At 38.2% G+C, this 20,722-nt stretch overlaps 1 protein-coding gene across 1 annotated transcript in view; it reads left to right on the plus strand.

The window, feature by feature from the left end:
* Positions 1-20,722, plus strand: part of LOC120527838 (WD repeat-containing protein 49-like) — a 68,956-nt gene that overhangs the window by 16,075 nt on the left and 32,159 nt on the right. Inside the window, exons 7-11 of the mRNA XM_039751714.1 lie at positions 4,183-4,262; positions 4,341-4,398; positions 13,233-13,278; positions 15,721-15,780; positions 18,466-18,628. Of these exons, the coding sequence (XP_039607648.1) occupies positions 4,183-4,262; positions 4,341-4,398; positions 13,233-13,278; positions 15,721-15,780; positions 18,466-18,628 (407 nt within the window). The remainder of the gene's footprint in view (positions 1-4,182; positions 4,263-4,340; positions 4,399-13,232; positions 13,279-15,720; positions 15,781-18,465; positions 18,629-20,722) is intronic.

The raw sequence follows: 20,722 nt of genomic DNA on the forward strand, positions 1-20,722 counted from the left end.
GCTGGATATCATCTGCACCGATGTTGAGATGATAGATATAATTTCTTTTGTACATACAATGAAGCAGCTCTTTATTGATTTTCCAACTATGTTTACCGTTTACCATTATACTAGGAAATTCCTGGTTTCTGGTAGAGTATCTTAGATTTGAGCCATACCAAGGCTTGTATGCCATGGTAGTAGGTTTCAGAGTCCTTCACTCTGTTTAGTGTGTCTTGGTTAATAATGATTAGCTTTAACTGCCCTGATTCAGACCACCATATATTTACAGCTACAGACATTTTACAGTAATTACAAACTATAAAGCCAATCCCTTTATTATTACAAATATTGCATAGCTCCTTACAGATAAAAACCGAGCTGACGACAACAGTGTATGGTCTAACTGCATGTTACTGTATAGAAGACTGTGAACGATTGGGGCGCTCTCGCTCCCTTGAACCCCTGTCCACGACTCCAGACACCAGGTAAAAGTCCAAATGTTGACTTTATTTTTCTCCTATAGTGCACAAAGCACACTCTTCTCCACAATACTCATATAATTACAATAATAACCAATAAACCAATCCTCCAGCTCCCAGACGCGTTGCCACCCTTCCACCCAGCTCAGCTCGCCGTCTGGGAGCTCCCACAGTCCTTTTATATCTCCTGACCCGGAAGTGTTTCTGCCCAATAGTCCACAAGTCCTTATTCCTTCCGGGTCAGGGTAAATAGTCCTTTTCTTCAACCCGGAAGTCCGTCGCTCTTCCTGTGATGAACCTCCGGGTCACAGGGCACGAAGAAGCCCTCGGTCCTCCCTGCAGCTCCCTTCTGTGGCCCCCACGGCATCCAGCAGGGCTTTGCATAAAAACTCCAATGTCCATGATGCCCTGCTGGTCTTCTGGGGACCTCCACGCTGCAAGGAGGGCTCCACCTGGCGGCTTGGGGGTATTGGCCAGGATAAATGGCTGGCCATCCATCACAGACCATAAGTAGTTTTTGTACATAAAAGTCAGAAAGAATGGTAGAAACACAGCATTTTGTCTACTGTGGCACACCCAATTAAAGGTTCAAAGGCCACATGTTGGGTTTCTAACTCCGTTTCCAGAGCCAACCATGAAATCAATTGCTTTAACTTTAATTCATCTATTCATTTCATAGTTTTTAGTTCCTTTCATCCTAATGAGTGCTAAATAGTTCTCATTTTTGTGTTTTATATGTTTGTGTTTTATGTTCGTATTTAGCATCTGTTGCTCATGAAGTTTGTACTTTCTAACCATTCATCAACTGTGTATGTGGATTTTGTGCATTGTCTTACTAGACCTGCCTGCCAAGTAATAAATGCCCTTCACTTTTGCCTTTCCATACAATTTATTCAACTCTCAGATTAAACTTGTTTTTATAAACAAGGACCTCGGACAATTAAAAATCCTTTTTGGCTTTCCTGTATTCACAAAAATCAAAGTTGAGTAATAAATACTTGAAACTGACACCACTGCAGATATACTGACCACTTTAACTTCCTTCTGTTTACTTTTGAATATACAAGCAGCCTTTTGTTTTTTCTTTTCATCTTTCTGTCTGGTTGACATGGAGACAATGTGTTTAGTGCTGCTGCCCTAAATGTTTCTGGGTACTGGGTTCAAATTCTGGCTGATTCATTGTTCATGTAGAACATACATGTTTGCCTCATGTCCTCAGGTATCTGATATGGTCAGTAATAGCACAGGGGGTCCACAGGAAACTGTACCGGCTTCCTCCCTGTTTACCCTGTACACTTCAGAATTTTGATACAACACTGAACCATGCCATCTACCGAAATTTTCTGATGACACGACCATAATTGGGTGTATCAGTGGCAGGCAGGAGAATGAATACAACCATTTGTAGAGGATTTTGTTAATGGTGTAAATTGAACCATCAGCAGCTTAACAATAGTAAAACAAAGAGATTGTAATAGACTTAAAGGTCAAGCCCACTTTGCCTTAACTTCTTACTGATGATGAAAATGTAGAGGTGGTGAGGACATACCAATACCTCAGATTGAGTGTTGTACCAACACAGAGGCTGTACTCATCGATCATATAGTGCCTTTCCAAATCTATGTCCATGTAGGTTTTTTTTCCACACCAGTATCCTTTAAACTACCAAAGATGCGTGGTAGTTTAAGAACGCTTTCTGAATCTGTGTATGATGCCAATACTTAGTAGCAACAAAATGTATCATTTTTTTTGGAATGCACACAACATACAGATTATTCTTTAAGATTTGCATTGGGTGTGACGAGGATGGACAGGATTAGACACGAGTACATTAGAGGGTCAGCTCAAGTTGAACAGTTGGGAGACAAAGTCAGAGAGGCAAGATTGTGTTGGTTTGGACACGTGCAGAGGAGAGATGCTGGGTATATTGGGAGAAGGATGCTAAGGATAGAGCTGCTGGGGAAGAGGAAAAGAGGACGGCCTAAGAGAAGGTTTATGGATATGGCGAGGACATGCAGGTGATGGGTGTGACAGAGAAAGATGCAGAAGACAGAAAGATATGGAAAAAGACGATGCGCTGTGGTGATCCCTAACGGGAGCAGCCGAAAGAAGCAGAAATAGGAAGACATAACAATAAGTTGTACTAAAATGATTTACTACTGCCTAATACAATCTTAATGTTTTGCTCGCAAGTGTTTGCTTCAGTCACCTTGTCTTACATGGCCAGATGGCATTACTTTCCTACACCAACTAGCTCCTGTTTAGTGAAAAAAAGGTTTACAGGGCTGATAAATTAAGCATGAAAAAAGTCTTCCTATAAGTATTTAAGTACATCACAAAAAAACACAAACATAATTAGTATGAAAAGAGTGAACAAACTGAAACGCAAAATTCTCAAGTCTTTTATTTTCAAGCAGAATTAGAAGACTTTATGATGTTGCCATGCATCAAGGGGGCAGTGAGCACAGTGATGTCACACACCAACTCACATGTCCACACCCTTTGTTTTGAGTAATCACATCCCCATGGGCTCCATCTGGAACAAAGAAAGATAAATGAAAATCAGCTCCACTCTCCTTGTTTGCCTCTGATAGCCTCTTGGGCCTGAATTGTTGATAATCATGTACCGAGATCAGCCGAGCAAATGAGCACACATACAGTATATCCAGCTAAGGGGTAGGTACAAAATTGTCAGTGCTTTTATTACAATCAATCAAAAACAGCATTCTAATTGAAGTGTAATGCAGTTCTTCAATTAAATAAAAAAATAATCCATAAAACTGGTGAAAATCCATGGAGGTTAAAATATCCATTAAATGAGGTTAAAATCCATGGTGGAGAACTTTGCTTTAAAAATCCACAAGCCCTGGTGCCCCCTAAAACCGACATCTCCCTGGCTTATCCTCTTCAGATCCACCAGCAGAGGAGACATCCTGCCATTCGGCACAGCTATCACTCCAAATCCAGGCTCGGGTCTCTCCTGTAATCTTAAGCACCCGAGAGGGCACTGCACCAAGGCTCACTTCTGCAACTCCCTCTGACACTCTTCGGCCTTATGCAGGAGTCCACTTGAACAACAGGTCACTCTAGCTACCTAAAAGTGCACAGTTGGAGTGACCCTCTTCAGCCCCCTTGATCACCTGCCTTGCTCCTCATCGGGGCTCTACCCCCAGCTGCCTGCCTCCGCTCTACGGCTTTTCCACATCCTGCCGTCTTTGTCATTCCTTCCTTTAACCTCGTCTTTCATTGGATGCTTGCTTGCTTTCTCTCTCGCTCTGTCTTTCTCCCTCTCAGCTGTGCCGGCTCCCCTTATATCGGCTCCATTGGGTGCAGATGTGGCCCTCTGCCTGCTCTGAGGTGTGAAAGCAGCACCTGAGTGATCTGCTCGCGTCTTCACATGAGTGCAAGATCAGCTAAACACCGCAATCAATTCCGCAGTAGTGCTGTCTTGTGCACACCCGCACCCAATCTGTGCCCGCATGCCCTCAGGACTTAATTATTTATTTGCAATCTGTTCTACGCCATGGACCACTTTTCACAAAATCCACAAAATACATTTCAAACAACTGCAGGATTTGACACATTGTTGTAGCTTTTGACACTCTAGCTTCCTTTCCCAGAAACAGTTTATGAATTGTCCCAGATGATGAGATAGATTTCACCTTTTATGACCCTGTATTTGAATGACTGAGTTTCAATTAATGTCTCTGTTGTATTTTAGGATTCTAACCGGAGGCAGAGATGGCTGTGTGAGAAAATGGGATTGCAGTACTCATCAGTGCATAGCATTGTTTTCCCCAGGTTGGTTCCTGATAAATTTCCTTTGTATTCTGTCAGTGTTTCTTTTTCAGTGACAATGAGTGCTTTCTTTCTTCACAGTGAAAGATAGCCCAGAAGAGGTTACGTGTTGTATTCAAGCTGAGATTCACAGCAATAAGTAAGTCTTTATCAATGTTGAGTCAATCAGAACTTTAATTCCTGTCATTATTTATGAGGACAATATTACGTCTGCAATATAAAAAGTATACAAACACTTCTGTTTCCTTACATTATTGATGGATGTGTTTGCAACTAATGTCTAGGGATGTTGAGTTTCTGGAAGATGAATGCTGCTTAGAATCCCTGAGGGATTTTTCTTCAACTTTCTGTATATTTTTTATTATGCTTCCTAATTTCTTTTTGAATGACAAATTGGTATCATTCATTGAAGCCGGTGTTACAAAGGAGTCCCATACCATGGAATAAATACATCTGGAACTTCTTCTACCCTCAAGACAACTGGACTCCACATATAGCCCAACTGAACAGGCAATGAAGAATGGTAGTGCTAAAATCTTCATCTGGTATTCAGGAGGCAGAGAAGAATGGCTCTCACTCACTACTAGTCTGTATTACGCCAACTTCAGTGCTGATGTAGTGGCCATCTATGCTGTTGCAGCCTATGTCTAGAACAGCCCTCACACCACCAGTAATGTCTTCTTTGTAGATGCCCTGGTTGTCTTGCAGGCCCTGAAATCTGACAAAGAACCAAACACTCTGTCCATCACTTTCACCTACTTAAGCAGAGCTCACACGGTTATCTGCTGTGGATTCCTTCCCATTGCAGAGTATAGGGTAACAAAGCTGCTGACACTCAAAGTAATGATCTAAAAAGAACAGGGAGACCTATCTACCACCTTCAAAGCAGCCAAGACCATCATCAAGACAAAATAACACAGCCAGTGATTACAACAGAAATGACACATACCACAGAACATTTTGTCATCTTCAAACTGTGGACAGGCCGCCTGAATTACCATTTGTATACCAGGTTTTGGATTTCAATCAATCAATCAATCAACATTTATTTATATAGCACATATTCATACAAAAAAAATGTAGCTCAAAGTGCTTTACAAAATGAATAGAAAAATAGAAGACACAATAAAAAATAAACATAAGTCAACATCAATTAACATAGAATAAGAGTAAGGTCCGATGGCCAGGGTGGACAGAAAAAACAAAAAAAAACTCCAAAGGCTGGAGAAAAAATAAAATCTGTAGGGGTTCCAGACCAAGAGACCACCCAGTCCCCTCTGGGCAATCTACCTAACATAAGTCAAACAGTCCTCTTTGTATTTAGGGTTCTCATGGAAGGACTCAATGATGATGGTGACGTAGACTTCTGGCTTTCAGTCCATCAATGTTGGTGCATCATGATGCTTTGAGTAGGTGGAGGTGGCGCAGGCCGCCACCACAAAGAAACCGGAAAGAGAAACAGAAGAGAGAGTAGGGGTCTGTATGGATTTTGGAGCCACTGTGAATAGTTGTTATGATTAATTGAACATACAGAGTATCAGCATTAAGTTAAAGTGAAGTTATAAAAAGGCCATGTTAAAGTAATGTGTTTTCAGTAGTGTTTTAAACTGCTCCACTGTATTTGCCTGGCGAATTCCTATTGGCAGGCTATTCCAGATTTTAGGTGCATAACAGCAGAAGGCCGCCTCACCACTTCTTTTAAGTTTAGCTTTTGGAATTCTAAGGAGACACTCATTTGAAGATCTAAGGCTACGATTTGGAATATAACGTGTCAGACATTCCGATATATAAGATGAAGTGAGATTATTTAAGGCTTTATAAACCATAAGCAGTATTTTAAAGTCAATCCTGAATGACACAGGCAACCAGTGTAGTGACATCAAAACTAGAGAAATGTGTTCGGATTTTCTTTTCCCAGTTAGGATTCTAGCAGCTGCATTCTGCACTCGTTGCAAATGATTTATGTCTTTTTTGGGTAGTCCTGAAAGGAGTGCGTTACAGTAATCTAGTCTACTGAAAACAAAAGCGTGAATTAATTTCTCAGCATCTTTCAATGATATAAGAGGTCTAACTTTAGCTATGTTTCTTAAGTGAAAAAATGCTGTCCTAGTGGTCTGATGAATATGCGATTTAAAATTCAGATTACAGTCAACGGTTACCCCTAAATTTTTTACTTCCGTCTTAACTTTTAATCCTAGTGCAGCAAGTTTATTTCTGATAACCTCACTGAATCCATTATTGCCAATTACTAAGATTTCAGTTTTCTCTTTATTTAGTTTGAGAAAATTACTATTCATCCATTCAGAAATACCAGTAAGACATTGTGTTAGTGAATCGAGAGAGTCGGTGTCATCAGGTGCTATTGATAAGTACAGCTGTGTGTCATCAGCATAGCTGTGGTAGCTCACGTTGTAACCTGAGATAATCTGACCTAACGGAAGCATGTAGATTGAGAAGAGCAGCGGACCCAGGATAGAGCCTTGTGGAACACCATATCGGATTTGTCAGTCAGACCAGTGCCAGACAGCTTGCCAGACAACAGTTCATCCGCTGCAAGACTGTCCATTGTACAATGCCCTGAGACTCCAGATCTGAACAGAGGAGATGCCAGTAGCACAGAAACTCTACAGCAGCTTGGAGGACCTGTAGCGGACAGCAACTTCTGTCAGGGAGGCTGGAGGGTCCATTTGTGTTTATGCCAAGAAGAAGAGTCATTTATTTGAAACATGATACATAGTCATCAGAAATGAAAACTGGGATTGAACAGAGAATGCATTTACATTAGAAGTTTTTTTTTTTTTTCCTGCTTGACTAGGTTCTGTCCTCTCTTTTTCCTGAGAAACATTTCCATGGCATCAATTGTATGTTTAGCCAAAGGTCTCAGCGGTTGGGCTTACTTTGATAGCATATGTCAGGAATTAAGTTTTTAAGGAGACAAAAGGAGAGCTTTAGTTTAGCTTAGAAAAGGATCAGAGACAAATAACTAAATAAACAAATATAGAAATCATCCATCCCTCCATTATCCAACCCACTATACCCCAACTACAGGGTCATGGGGGTCTTCTGCAGCCAATCTCAGCCAACAGATGGCACAAGGCAGGAAACAAACTCCAGGCATGGCGCCAGCCCACCACAGAATATAGAAATCAGTGACCAGTAAAATAATAATGTGTAAATAAGTAAGATCTAAAACATTAGTAAAATACAACCAAATCGTTATAGGTAATTCTTATTTTAACTTTTAGATTCCTCTGTTGTTTTTCTGATTTATTTTCTACTATTTCTATTTTAAATTTTTCATAGTTTATAATTTTTCTTTGTCATGCTAGCTTTTGAAATGGTCAGTTGTTGTAATGTAATATTCTCATTTCAAAACCAGAAATTACGGTTGTACTGAGTCTGACCCAAATACGGGGGAACAAAAAATGACTTTTTGCTCATTCTGTCTGAAAACAAAAGATACTCTGGCGCCATCAACTGGCAGAGCTCTGTATAGAGCCCTTTGTGCATATATTTAAACTGCCAGTTAATCTTCTTCTGAATTCATCCTGGCCTATTCAAGCATCAGTTAGTAAAATAAAATTGCACTTTATGTATTCAATTATAAAAGTATTTAAGTGATGGTGGACTTTCTTCGCCACCAGCAACTGGTCCTGCCTTGTGCAAGATCCTGTTAGAACAGATACCAATGCCCATATTTATCAAGCTGCTCAGAATTACTTCTAAGAAATGCACTGAAAGCCTGAATAGGATAACCATTTGTCCTACCTCAGAGCAAGTCATGAGAACTAGTCATGAAGCATACTATTTCCATTTCCAGTAAGGAGTAGGAGGCCACATTTGTGAATGAAGGATGTTGTGATTTTAAGCCACCTCTTACCGTAAACTGACACGTATGATGAGGCTTTATATTTTTCTGATACAATGCTAAGGCTTCACAACAAAAAATATCTGGATAGATAATAGTAGGAGAAGTTTAAGAAGGAAAAAATAATATGGTCGGTTATTAAACACTGCATAAAATTGTTGCCACTTTGAACCAAATAAGAGTTAAGCACAATAACAGGCACATTTATTTAGCAATGATCCCCACCCATACTTTCAGAAGAATCACGTTCCTGTCATTACGGCCACGCAGAATGCTTTGTAAAATAACATTTATCCTGAACTAGTGATGGTGCTGTTTCTAAAGTTATGTTCACATCTTTCACTGTGCATTGCCATGTCCCTCTCAAGGGTTCATCCTTATCTTCTGCAATGTCCCATGAGTCTCTGCCTCCCTTTTTGAACTTTTCAGTGCTGGTAAAGTATAATACAAATGTTTCAGGGATTGGTGGGCTGCAAAGCAAAGGGTGATTGCACCCCTCATGCCCCACCTATTTTCAGGGTAATATCCTGGCTACTAAAGTACAGTTTGCATCCAAGACCACCTTTGTGTTGACACTGTGATATTACTTGTCATTTATAGATGTTTGCTCATCCACACCTGACGTAATGATCTTTAAGTATTTGTCAATTTGCATGAATGAAACTTGTTCTAACATTACCTCAAGTGGAGTCACGGGCAGATGTACGAATCTGTGTATTACCTCATGCTTTGTAAGGGCTTTCAAAGTTTGGTGCAAAATCTGAGAAATGGTTAGTTCTGGCAGGCTCCAATCATTGCCATTGAAAAGCTTCATTTTATTTTGAACATTATCAACACTTCTATTTTTGCAAACAGTGCATGGCTTTTACAAGTAGATGGAGTGATAATGTGACGTACAAGATTTGTTACAAATATTATTCCATCAAAATCAACATCCTTTTACAACATTCCACCTGTTCTGTAATGTGCATGCCAATCACTGTCTGAATGCAATCTTCTGGCTGCTAGTAGTGGTTTAGACAAGCTCTACTAAATTCTGGTGAAGTTGAGAGTAGTTTTTTTAAATTAGGAAAACTGATAAAATGGTTTTACTCCTAGTCCTAGAAATTGGACCAGATTTGTGTCACTTTTAGATTTTTGAGCCAGTTAGGACCATTTTCCTGCTCCGAGACGCTTGATAAATGTGGGCACCAATCACCCCATAGTTTTTTTTGTATTGGAACAAGTCGGTAAAAAATGCATGAAAGCAAATGAATTATTAAATGAACAGCAGTAATGTCTAGACCAGACATGTTTCAATATGCATGTAGTTATGTGACACAGACAATACAATTTGCTTCATTGTCAATTTTGCAATTGCAAAACTCACAAAATATTTTGGGGCGATTTAAAGTTTTTTTGGGTGGAAATTAAAGAATTCTGCTCCTTAAAGCTTTGTTCACACTTCTGTGTTTATGTCTTTTGTTCACATAGTGAATGAGTGCAGTGCGTTTTTTAAAAATATAACATCCTGCATGTTTATACAGGAAGACACACAACAAAACAGCATCATGAACATTACTGTGTTTTATCTGCAAGAAGCTTACATGGAAGTTTGGCTCTGCCAACTTCCCTTCCTGTTATTATCTTGAAACGATGATTTTAAAACCATATTCTCTAGTCTTGATGTGAAAGTCCAATATGATGGTATCGATGATTCTGTCTTAGAATTTAATTCCTCTTGTAAAACGGTTTTAGACTCAATTGCTCCGCTCAAGATACGCTGTAATAAGAGAAGTTCTGCTCTCTGGCTAAATGAAACTACGCAATCGCTGCACTGTGCCTGTCGAACTGCGGATCACTGTTGGAAAAAAGATGGACTGATTGTTTCTAAACAGATTTTTAGGACTTCTCTATTCAACTTCCAGATTGTAGTTAAGAAAGCTAAACATGATTTCTTCGCTGATTTAGTGTCCCGTCATTCTAGGAATCCTAGGGTCTTATTTAATTAATTTAATGCAGCCAGTCACCCTCATTCTGTGATGGGATTAAATAGCACTGTTCTTATTAGCAGTTTCTTTCATTTTTTGTCAGTAAAATTGATAAAATTCACTGTGGAATTGTTCCAACTGGCTATGAACTTCCTACTGTTAATCATGGTATTGTCTTGGAATCTTTTCTCACTTTCACAGTTAAAAAGAACTATTGACACCCTTAAACCAGCTCCCAGTCCTCTAGATATTGTACCACCACGCCTCGTAGTGGAAGCCTTTGATGTTTTGGGTCCATCTTTACTAGCCATTATCAATGGTTCTATCAGTGAGCTATGCCCTCATTTTTTAAACATGCTGCGGTATGTCCCTGTTTAAAAAAGGCAGGATTAGATCCTGGAGTTTTAGACAATTTTTACCCGATTTCCCAATTGCCATTTCTGGCTAAAATATTAGTTAAGAATTATTTATAATCAATTGGTTGATCACCTTAACTCCAATTATTTATTTGAGATCTACCTATCTGGCTTTAAACGTTATCATGGTGTTGAGACGGCCCTCCTTAAAGTATTCAATGACAGCTCTCTTATTATTGACTCAGGTGGCGCTGCAGTCCTTGTCCTCCTGGACCTGTCCGCTGCCTTTGACACTATTGACTATGAGATATTGCTGTTGTGGCTTGAACATCTTGTTGGGCTTAAAGGGGCTGCTCTTAACTAGTTCAGGTCATATCTAACTGGTAGACACTTTTCAGTGACTTTAAATTCCTCTTTTTCGTCTACTGCTCCTCTTAAATGTGGTGTTCCTCTGGGATCCATTTTGGGTCCTATTTTGTTCTCTATATACCTTCACCCTATTGGAGCTATTTTTAGGAAATTTAACATTTCTTTTCACTGCTATGCTGATGATACACAGGTTTATATTTCCGTCTGCAACTTTGCATTAAATCAACTGCACAACAGTCTTTCTGAACTAAGATCCTGGATGGCTAATAATTTTCTTGATCTGAATCAAAATAAAACTGAGGCACTTATAGTGGGTCCATCAGCTAAAGCCCAAATTGGTCTTGGACTTCTCCGCTCTTTCTCTGTCTTTTGCAAACCTCAAGTCCGCAATCTTGGTATTATCTTTGACAGTAACCTCTCTTTTGAGAAACAGGTTTATTCTGTAGTCAAGAGTTGCTTTTTTCAGCTTCGTCTATTAGGTAAGATCAAGCCTTTTTTTTGTCTTCTAGGGTATCTTGAGAAAGCTACTCATGCTTTTATCTTTTCTCATCTTGATTACTGCAACTCGCCATATTCTGGGATTAGCAAATCCCTGATACACAGGTTACAGTTGGTCCAGAATGCTGCTGCTCGCTTTCTGGTTGGGGCAAGAAAGTTTGATTCAGTTCTTCAATATTAGCTTCTTTACACTGGCTGCCTGTCAGTTTTTGAATTGATTTTAAAATCTTGTTGCTAGTTTTTAAATCTTTACATGGGCTTGCTCCTGCCTATATATCTCAATTGTGTTTTTACACCAGCCATCTAGAGTGCTTAGATCTTCTGGTCAGTTGTCTCTTGTTGTCCCTCGTACTAAGTGTAAAACTAAGGGGACAGGGCTTTTGCAGCTGCTGCTCCTCACCTGTGGAACTCTTTACCTCATTACATAAAGGAGTCGTCTACAATTGAACTGTTCAAAACAAGATTAAAGACTCATTTCTATTCACTTGCATTCCGTGACCATCAGTAATACTGATAGTTTCCTCACTGTGATTATGTAACATTACTTCTATTTATTATTTTATTTATGTTCATTTATTTTATTTCTATTTATGTTATTCATGTTAATTGTATGTTTTTCTTTTATTCTATTATTGTAAAGCACTTTGGCCACAGCACACCTATGTTGTTTTAAATGTGCTATATAAATAAATTTGGCATTGACATTGACCCTAATTGAGGGTATACAGACTTTGAGTGATTTTATTAATTTTTTAGTGATCTTTATTTATGTAATAAATGTAATAAATGATAGGCATACTTGTGCTGAAATAATGCTTAGTAATGCTTTCAGACGGAAACTAAACACCTTTCTTCTTGTGTGTAGGGCACTAAGCAAAACACAATTTGTTTTGTGAATTTTTTTTCTGAAACGAAACATTGACCTGTGAACTCAATTTTGTGTGAATCATTTCACTCCTCACTAATGAAAGGTCTTTGCTTTGTTTATTGCTTTTAACTGTGAAATGCTAGTCTAGGCAATGTATGTTGTTTTAAAGACATTTAAAATGCTTAAAAACTGCCCAGAATATCTCAACTACTGCATAAAGTTAAAATGCAGGAGAGTATAAGGTTGTTTTCTTGGATGTCAATCTGTCAAATGGAAATAAAACTTGGAATGCTGGTCATGCTGCTCTTTAAATTCACCCTTTGAACCAAATTCAATAAGGATGTATCATCTTTGTTGAGCAAAGTTTATCAGAAAACTATTAGATAGATATTAGGTAGCTTGACTTCAGACTAATGTATTTACCCGTCCTTTTCATATTTGCTACGATTTTCTCAAAATGGCCAAAAAATGAGCCACTAGGTAGGGGTTTGTTTCCTTATTTCACCAATGTGTGATGGGTGTTGTGCTACAATTGTGCATGCTCTGTGTGATGAGCCTCCATTTAGGGTTTGCTCCTGCCTTTTACATGTAGTTATGCTGTATAAGCTTTGCCAAGCCAAATTCAGTAAAACTTATAGGAATAAAATAAAGTGACAGTCCAGAACTCTGAAATAGATTTAAAAATGTATAAAAATTGAATGTTTTTTTTTTTTAAATACATTTTCTTGGTTATGGGTGATGGAATGGAGAAAAGAAAAAATGTCATATATATCATTGATTCATTTATGCAGTACTCTGTAGAAGTAGAGCTGTTTGACCTATATTTGGATTTGGACGTTTTATAATATAATAGTAATATTTTTTTGCTCATATACAAGTGACACCATGTCTGCTTGCAATTGCCTACTAAGTCTAAATAACAGAGAAGAAAAATATAATTTATTTGCAGTATATTTTGAAGTAAAATTATGTCATTTAAAAATGAGGTTCATTTTGAGCTAATGAGAAAAATTAATCAATGCTTGTACATCTCTTTTTTTAAAGATATATTATTTCCGCTGGCTGTGATAGAAGAATCAACATTTATCCTGTAAGTAGCACTTTAACCAGATATCCCATGTTATCAAAGCTTCAGCTTATTGAGATCATGTTTACAGGGTGCAGTAGAAACATGCTGTGATAGCTAACGGCGCTTTCCTGATTCCTGCACATTTTTATCATTTAAAATTAAAGAGCTCAGTTATAAAACTCACTTTATCACCTCAGCTATAGAGCCTTAGTGTCTTTTTTCATTTTGCATATTCTGTAAATGTATTCTAAGAACACTGTGATGGAATGGTGCCTTGTCCTGGGGGGTTTTCTGGCTTGTACTTGATGATGCAAGAATTGGCTCTGGCACACCATGCCTATGAATTGGATTAAGCAAGTCTGAGGATATTAGTCCATATTTCCTAAAACAGATATCCATCATCATCTCAAACAAATAACTAAATTGTGACTGAGCAATGAAAATATGATTGACACATATTTATTTGTGTGAAAGTACATTGCTTCATTATTTTCCACAGACTGAGAAAGAGCTCTGCCTCATTTCCTTTTAAGTTGTGAGTTGAAAGTTTCTTCATCTTTGTTCTCATTAATAATCTGACTAGTAATGACCTAAAAGTTCTTTGGAGTTCCATGAGATGTGTCCAGGGATAATCCTTGAATTCATATACTGTAGTTAAATGACCTCCTGACCTCCTGACACTGATCTTGGAAAGTCAGAGAACCATTCCCTGGCATCAGTTGCTCCATTCCATATTGTTATGAAAAAACAGATCCTGCCAGATGAGGTAGAGCAAGTTGTGACGGTATATGCATACACAGATATGGTGGTGCACACCATCCTAACACTACACATAAGTGTGCGTAACTTCTCCTTTTCTCTCCTGGTGGACTGCCATTATAGAGATTCTTAATGAATTTTAAGTCTTGTCTGTACTTGATAGGTTTATTAACTCAGTATCTTTAAAAAGAAGTAGACAATTAAGAAGATAAATAGTACCAGACAGTGCAGGGTTTACGTATAAGCTACACAATCTATAGCTTAGGGTCCCCGCCTTCTTGGGGGCCCCCAAAACAAATCATATTTGGCACTTACATAGAATTTCTGGACTAATAAAGGGCCCCATGTCTCAAATAGCTTAGGGCCTTATCAAGTCTAAATCCGGCTCTGGTACCAGAGGGTCTTAAAGTGGAGAAAGACAAACTAATTGTGATTGCATTCACTACACTGTTGGCACGCAGACTTATTCTGATAAACTGGAAGAATCCAAACTCTCCTCTTTTAAGTCAGTGGGAAACTGATGTGTTATATTATTTGAAATTGGAAAAAATCAAATACTCAGTTAGAGGATCTGTGCAGACTTTTTCAAAACATGGCAGGATCTAATCAGTAATATTTTAAAATAAGTTTATAAAGCACAGAGAATTTATTAGATATGTTTACAAGCCTTAAATTTAACGCTGTTTGGCTTGCTCTCCCTCTCAGGGGTGGGAATCGATCTGTTCTTAACTCAATTTTTCTTTTTGTAAAAACTTGATTGCTTTGTATAGATTGTAATAAAATTAATAAAAAGAAAAAAAAAAAGAAAAAAGAAGATAAATAGTACAAATAAATAATACAATAATTAATAAATCAAAACTAATACAAAAATAAACTCTGTGTTTCACGTACAACTGTAAACCTACTTTTGCCCACCCCTAATGTAAATATATATATTTATATATGTATACAAGTGCAGTTTATTCTGTATATGGATAATGAAAGGTTTGATAGGGCAGAAAAGTAAAGGTACTAATATAGGAAAATGGTCCCCTTATACATTGCTTCAACACTTTATAAAATCTATTTTGTCCAGTCTAGTGCTTTAAATATTTTTTTTGTAGATTCTTTGGATTAATACTGTGTTTTTTTCCGTGCCTCTTGTCTAAGAGCTTTTAGATACCAGCTGATATTTAGACCTTGTCCTACAATTTACTAATTTTTTTGGATTACAGACAAAAAAAATAATTACTAGTTATTTTTCTCTCTTCTCTTCTATGCTTCATTCTAAGTCATTTTTCTTGACTTTTCCTCAGTTGCCCTTCAAAATCCATCTTCTGAAAATGACTGGTTGGGCTAGCCAGGCGCTTTTTGTACCCTGGGCTTGGCCTCTTCTCTGTTAAAACTGATCTTGGAGTACTGAATTAAGCAGACAATCTGTTTTGGAAATGTGTCTCTTTGTCATCTGACAGGATATGTCGCCCGGTATATGATTCCCTGAAGACACCAGAGTAAAAGATGTGTCATGAGGCAATGACAGTATGCCAGAAGCATTCAAGAAAGCTGAAGAAAGTGTGTTTCTTATAAAATTGAATAAGTTTAGGATGAGGCTACTAGGGAGCATATCTTGTTTAAAAAAGTTGTTGTTAGTATGTTAACTCTACACAAACTGTAACAAACTAATAATAATAATGCACTGATTTTGATATTGATGGTGCTTTGCAGGATCTTCAAGATAATTCAAAAGGTGTACAGAGTCTTGCTTCCCAGTGGTTACATCAAGAGGTGGGCAACATTGCATAACATAATAAAGAAGGTCTGGTCAATTCCAGTTGTTTGTTACTGTATCATTTATTTTTTGACTAACAACTGCATCATTTGGCCAATAGCACAGTGAGTAGTGATATCATCTCATTGATCCACGGTGGTGGGTTTGAATCTGACAGCTGATCATATATGTGTAGGATCTGTGTGATTATCGTGTGCCTGCATAGACTTTCATCTGGGTATTCTGATTTTCTTCCTACTTCTCTAAAATACACTGTTTAGGTGTATGGCTCTGTGTAAATGTGAGTGTAGGCATTTGTATTAGTGGACCATGCAATTAGTTATTTCCTTGACCAGGGATAGATAGACTGATTGATAGATGGATGGATGGATGAATGATACTTTATTTGTCTCCAAGGGTTGTTTCCTTTATTGCACACTGAACTCCCAGATAGGCCCCTTACAACCGTTATAAAACATGCATGAACAAGGTTCACCTTTTTGGCTCATCTAAGGTAAGCACTACCACTCTTGGACACCAGGGGTGTGATCTTAAACTCTCTTATCACTCCCAGCTTGGAGACACCTACTGAGGGCAACTGATCATGCCCCTTTGAGTCCAGGAGCTATAAAAGCAAGGCATTCCCAAAATGTGGTGTCTCATTCAGGAGATAAGTTTACATTATTATGGAGCTCAAACCCAGTGAATGGACTGCTCATTTTGAAGCTAATGGCTAACCATTGCTTTTGCTATCTCTTGCACTATCATGCATTTGTTGTTTTCAGCTTCTTTTTGCCTTTCAAGTAAATGGATGGTCCAGTTGGCACCCCAACATTCCTTTTGAACCCTGTCCTTCCCTTGACTGATAACACCATGAATGTAATTAAGTGGGTTGCTGATTGTAATGTTATATAAGTGTGTCATTTGTGATGTCTTTGTTACATTTTGTCTTGGAATCACACCACAATCTGTCTTAATTTGAATATTTGCACTATGGTCATTTCTGGATGGCCAACTGCAAACGCACAATTTCTGGATTATAAATGTGTGATTTCATGACAAAACACTTGGCATAGTTGTCAAAATTGACACTATGGAAGGGTGGAGTGTATTACTGGTGCGGTGCAAAAGGTGGGGAACGAGTGGGAGAAAAAGAGAGTTCAGACAACATCAGCAGGAAGTGCTCTGCTTGTAATGCTTAGAGGCAGTCCCTGCACATCTGTGCACAGGAGTTCTTCTATTAGATAGATAGATAGATAGATAGATAGATAGATAGATACATACATACATACATACATACATATATACAATATATACATACATACTTACTTACTTACTTACTTACTTTATTAATCCCAAGGGGAAATGCACATAATCCAGCAGCAGTATACTGATACAAAAAAAAATTAAATTAAAGAGTAATATAAATGCATGTAAAAACAGACAATAACTTTGAATAATGTTAGCATTTACTCCCACGGGTGGAACTGAAGAGTCGCATAGTGTGGGGGAGGAACGATCTCCTCAGTCTGTCACTGAAGCTACTCCTCTGTCTGGAGATGACACTGTTAAGTGGATGCAGTGGGTTCTTCATGATTGACAGGAGTTTGCTTAATGCCCGTCGCTCTGCCACAGATGTTAAACTGTCCAAATTTACTCCTACAATAGAGCCTGCCTTCCTAACAAGTTTGTCCAGGCATGAGACGCCCTTCTTCTTTATGCCTCCTCCCCAGCACACCACCACATAGAAGAGGGCACTTGCCACAACCGTCTGGTAGAACATCTGCAGCATCTTATTAGTTCTTGTGCAAAGGAGCTGCTTCTGCTTCCTGATGCTTTTGTAATCCAGACAGTTTGGTTGCACAGCTGGCCACCACATTTCAAATTTCTGAACTGGGACAGAGCATGGTGTAATTCCTGTAACAAAATATGAGCTGAAGCTCTGAATGATCTGAACAATGCATGATCCCCATTATGGTGAGGTGTAAGGCTATCTTTTTCTATGAGATTTAATAGAAAAAGATCTCCATAAGGTTTTTTAAAATATAAAGGCAGGAAATTAGGATAACTGTAGTTGTCTGCTTTATGTTTGTTATGCTCTTCTCTCTCTCTCTCTCTCTCTCTCTATATATATATATATAATCCAACGTCTGTCTGTATGTCTGTCCACTTTTCACAAGAGAACTACTTAATTGATTCAGATCAGGATTTTTTCTATAATTTGCTTGAACATTCTGGTTGATTTTGTGACTTCTCTCATTGCACTAAGAATCACAGTCTGCTTGCAAAACCAATATATTTGCGCTAATCTGAGACAGAGGCGTTGGGCCAAGGGTAGGGTGAGACATCAGGAGTGGTGAGCCAGAAAGGGCCCTCCTCACTCATGTGCCAGCCTCTATTCAATTTGGTGTACTACTGAGTTTAGGAGTGTACCTTGTCTCTGCTAGCTAGCGATACCTGTTTGTTTATTGATTTTTAAAGTTTGTCCAGTTTCACTACTACGCGGGTGGAGCCGCAAGGGGACGGCTAGTTATTATATTTGTCACAAATGACATGTTAAAATGCTTTGTGCCAATGAAAGATTTGAAAAACATGTTGGAGTCTTTCACTTAACATTTGCATTTTCTACAAATTTAAACTGAAATTCTTCTTGGGCATGATTATATAAAATAATACATTTCATTTGTTTCCTGATACTACAGCCAAGTCCTCATTATGAAGATATTGTGTGTATTGCTTTGTGGCCCCCAAACCTTCTTGCCACCTCCAGCTGTGGGGGAGAGGTTCTTATTTGGAACCTAATTTCAGGAAAGGTTTTCTGTCGGCTTGGCTCCTTGCCTCAATCTCCACTGCATGATGCTTCAGGTATTTTATTTTTATTATATCTAAGTGAAGTAAGTACGTCAGCTAATATGCCCTTGGTTTTAGAAATAAATGTACTGTAACTTGCTGTGCCATCTTTACCTTTAATACTACATACAGTACAAACCTATCCTGTATTTTTTGACCAGTCCATCATGGCAGTGGCCCATTCCTCCTTGAACACATGCTTTAGTTTAGTAACAGCAGATTTTTTTTTACTTCAAACTTCCACATTCTGTTTCTGTCAAAAGCTAGACTTTGAGTTGTGCTATTTTAATGGAATTCTCTACCCAAAAAGTATTTTTATATGCTATTTATGTTTTGTAAATTGCAGAAAGATGATAAAAAACTTTCTAATTGAATAAACATATATGGTGACTAAAACTGGACAACAGCAAACAATATTTAAAACATCGATGAAGAAAATCTCACATTATTCTTGTTGCATAAGCGACAAGATTAATTCATCCAGCCATACGCTGACAACATCTGAAACACATATATTTTTACAAAATATTGTTAAATTAGGCAATTCCCAAAATTGCTCCCCTAAATGGAAATTAAACATGCTCAAGCATCAATGACTAACACTATGGGAAAACTGTCCAAGACTCTTCTATAGAATCTTCTGATACTAAATAGAACGTATGCTTCCTTTAATGATGGGAACTCATTTAAGTCCTGAAGCAGCAACATATTAAAAAAAAACAATGGCATTTCAACCATTACAGGTGATAAGAGTTTCTTATTGTGGGATGCAAGGTGTAGATGCTGCTAGACAAAACAAGGTGATTTCTTTTTTACTTTTTAACATTTTATTGAATTTATTAAAATCAAATAATATTCCATACAAGCAAATCAAATTTTACAAAACTAGGTTTGAATCAATTCAACCCCACAAAACAAGGTGATTGCTGACATTAGACGGTTTCTTCAGATGTCTTGTTGATGAACCCAGCTTTATTGGAAAAACAGGTGGCGAAGAGGGCCAGTGTTGTTCTTAAATGCTATTCCTGTTTTTATGGTAGAAAACTAATCATTGAGCCTAGTTGAGATAACTGGGACAAGGAGGTTCATTAGTGTTTAGCTGAGGGATTTATTGTGACTCACCAGAGCATTACTGTATTTCACTTTTGGACATCCATCCATCCATTATCCAACCCGCTATATCCTAACTACAGGGTCACGGGGGTCTGCTGGAGCCAATCCCAGCCAACACAGGGCGCAAGGCAGGAAACAAACCCCGGGCAGGGTGCCAGCCCATCGCAGCACTTTTGGACAGCTATCAGTTAATCTGACATTCTTGGTGCTGTGACACAACAGGCATAACAGAGATAAGAAATATAGAAAAGGAAACTAGAAACTGAGACCCTGCAGCAGAGTGTGGGTTGATTTTGCTCAATACTCCACCAGACCTTGTGTAGACAAGCATGAGCACATGCAAATGTGCAATATGAGGGACAAACAGGACACTATAAAGCAATTGTTCAATTACCTAAGAACGATACTTGGATGGCACCGTCACCAACACCGTCAAAGACCAGCACAGCCGATGGTTTTTATTCTGTTTTTGAGCTCCTTTTATTGGGAAAAGTGGATGTGCAGACATGCTTCATATCCCCAATATATACATAACTATTGTGGTGGTAATGTAATAACAATGTGGTCCTTTTGAATATTTAAAAGACAAGAAAATGAATACATAGTTGGAAAAAATGCACAGGAAAATGCAAAAAATCTTGTGCAACTGTCAACATGACATTTACTTTTGAGCCTGTTGTTCACCACTTGAGGAGTCCGAATTGGATTGTGTTTTGGTAAAGCCCAATTTGTATTCATGCCCAGACTGTTATGCACTAATGATATTTTCTCTGAATGTCATATGAATGGGAAATAATAAGTCTTAAATGTTTGCAGAGAAATCTTTCACTTGATGATGAGAGTAAAAAATTGTGGCATTTCTGTTGAGTAGGGCTGGCTGGCTAGATCAGCCCAGATTATTTCCTGAAGTTCACATGCTGCCGATGTATATACCCCTTTAGCGGAGTTGAATGCTTTCCACATTAAATCAATAATAAAGTTGCTTTTGAACCTAAG

The sequence above is a fragment of the Polypterus senegalus genome, chromosome 4 (genome assembly GCF_016835505.1).
Source record: "Polypterus senegalus isolate Bchr_013 chromosome 4, ASM1683550v1, whole genome shotgun sequence".
NCBI classification, from domain to species: Eukaryota; Metazoa; Chordata; class Cladistia; order Polypteriformes; family Polypteridae; genus Polypterus; species Polypterus senegalus.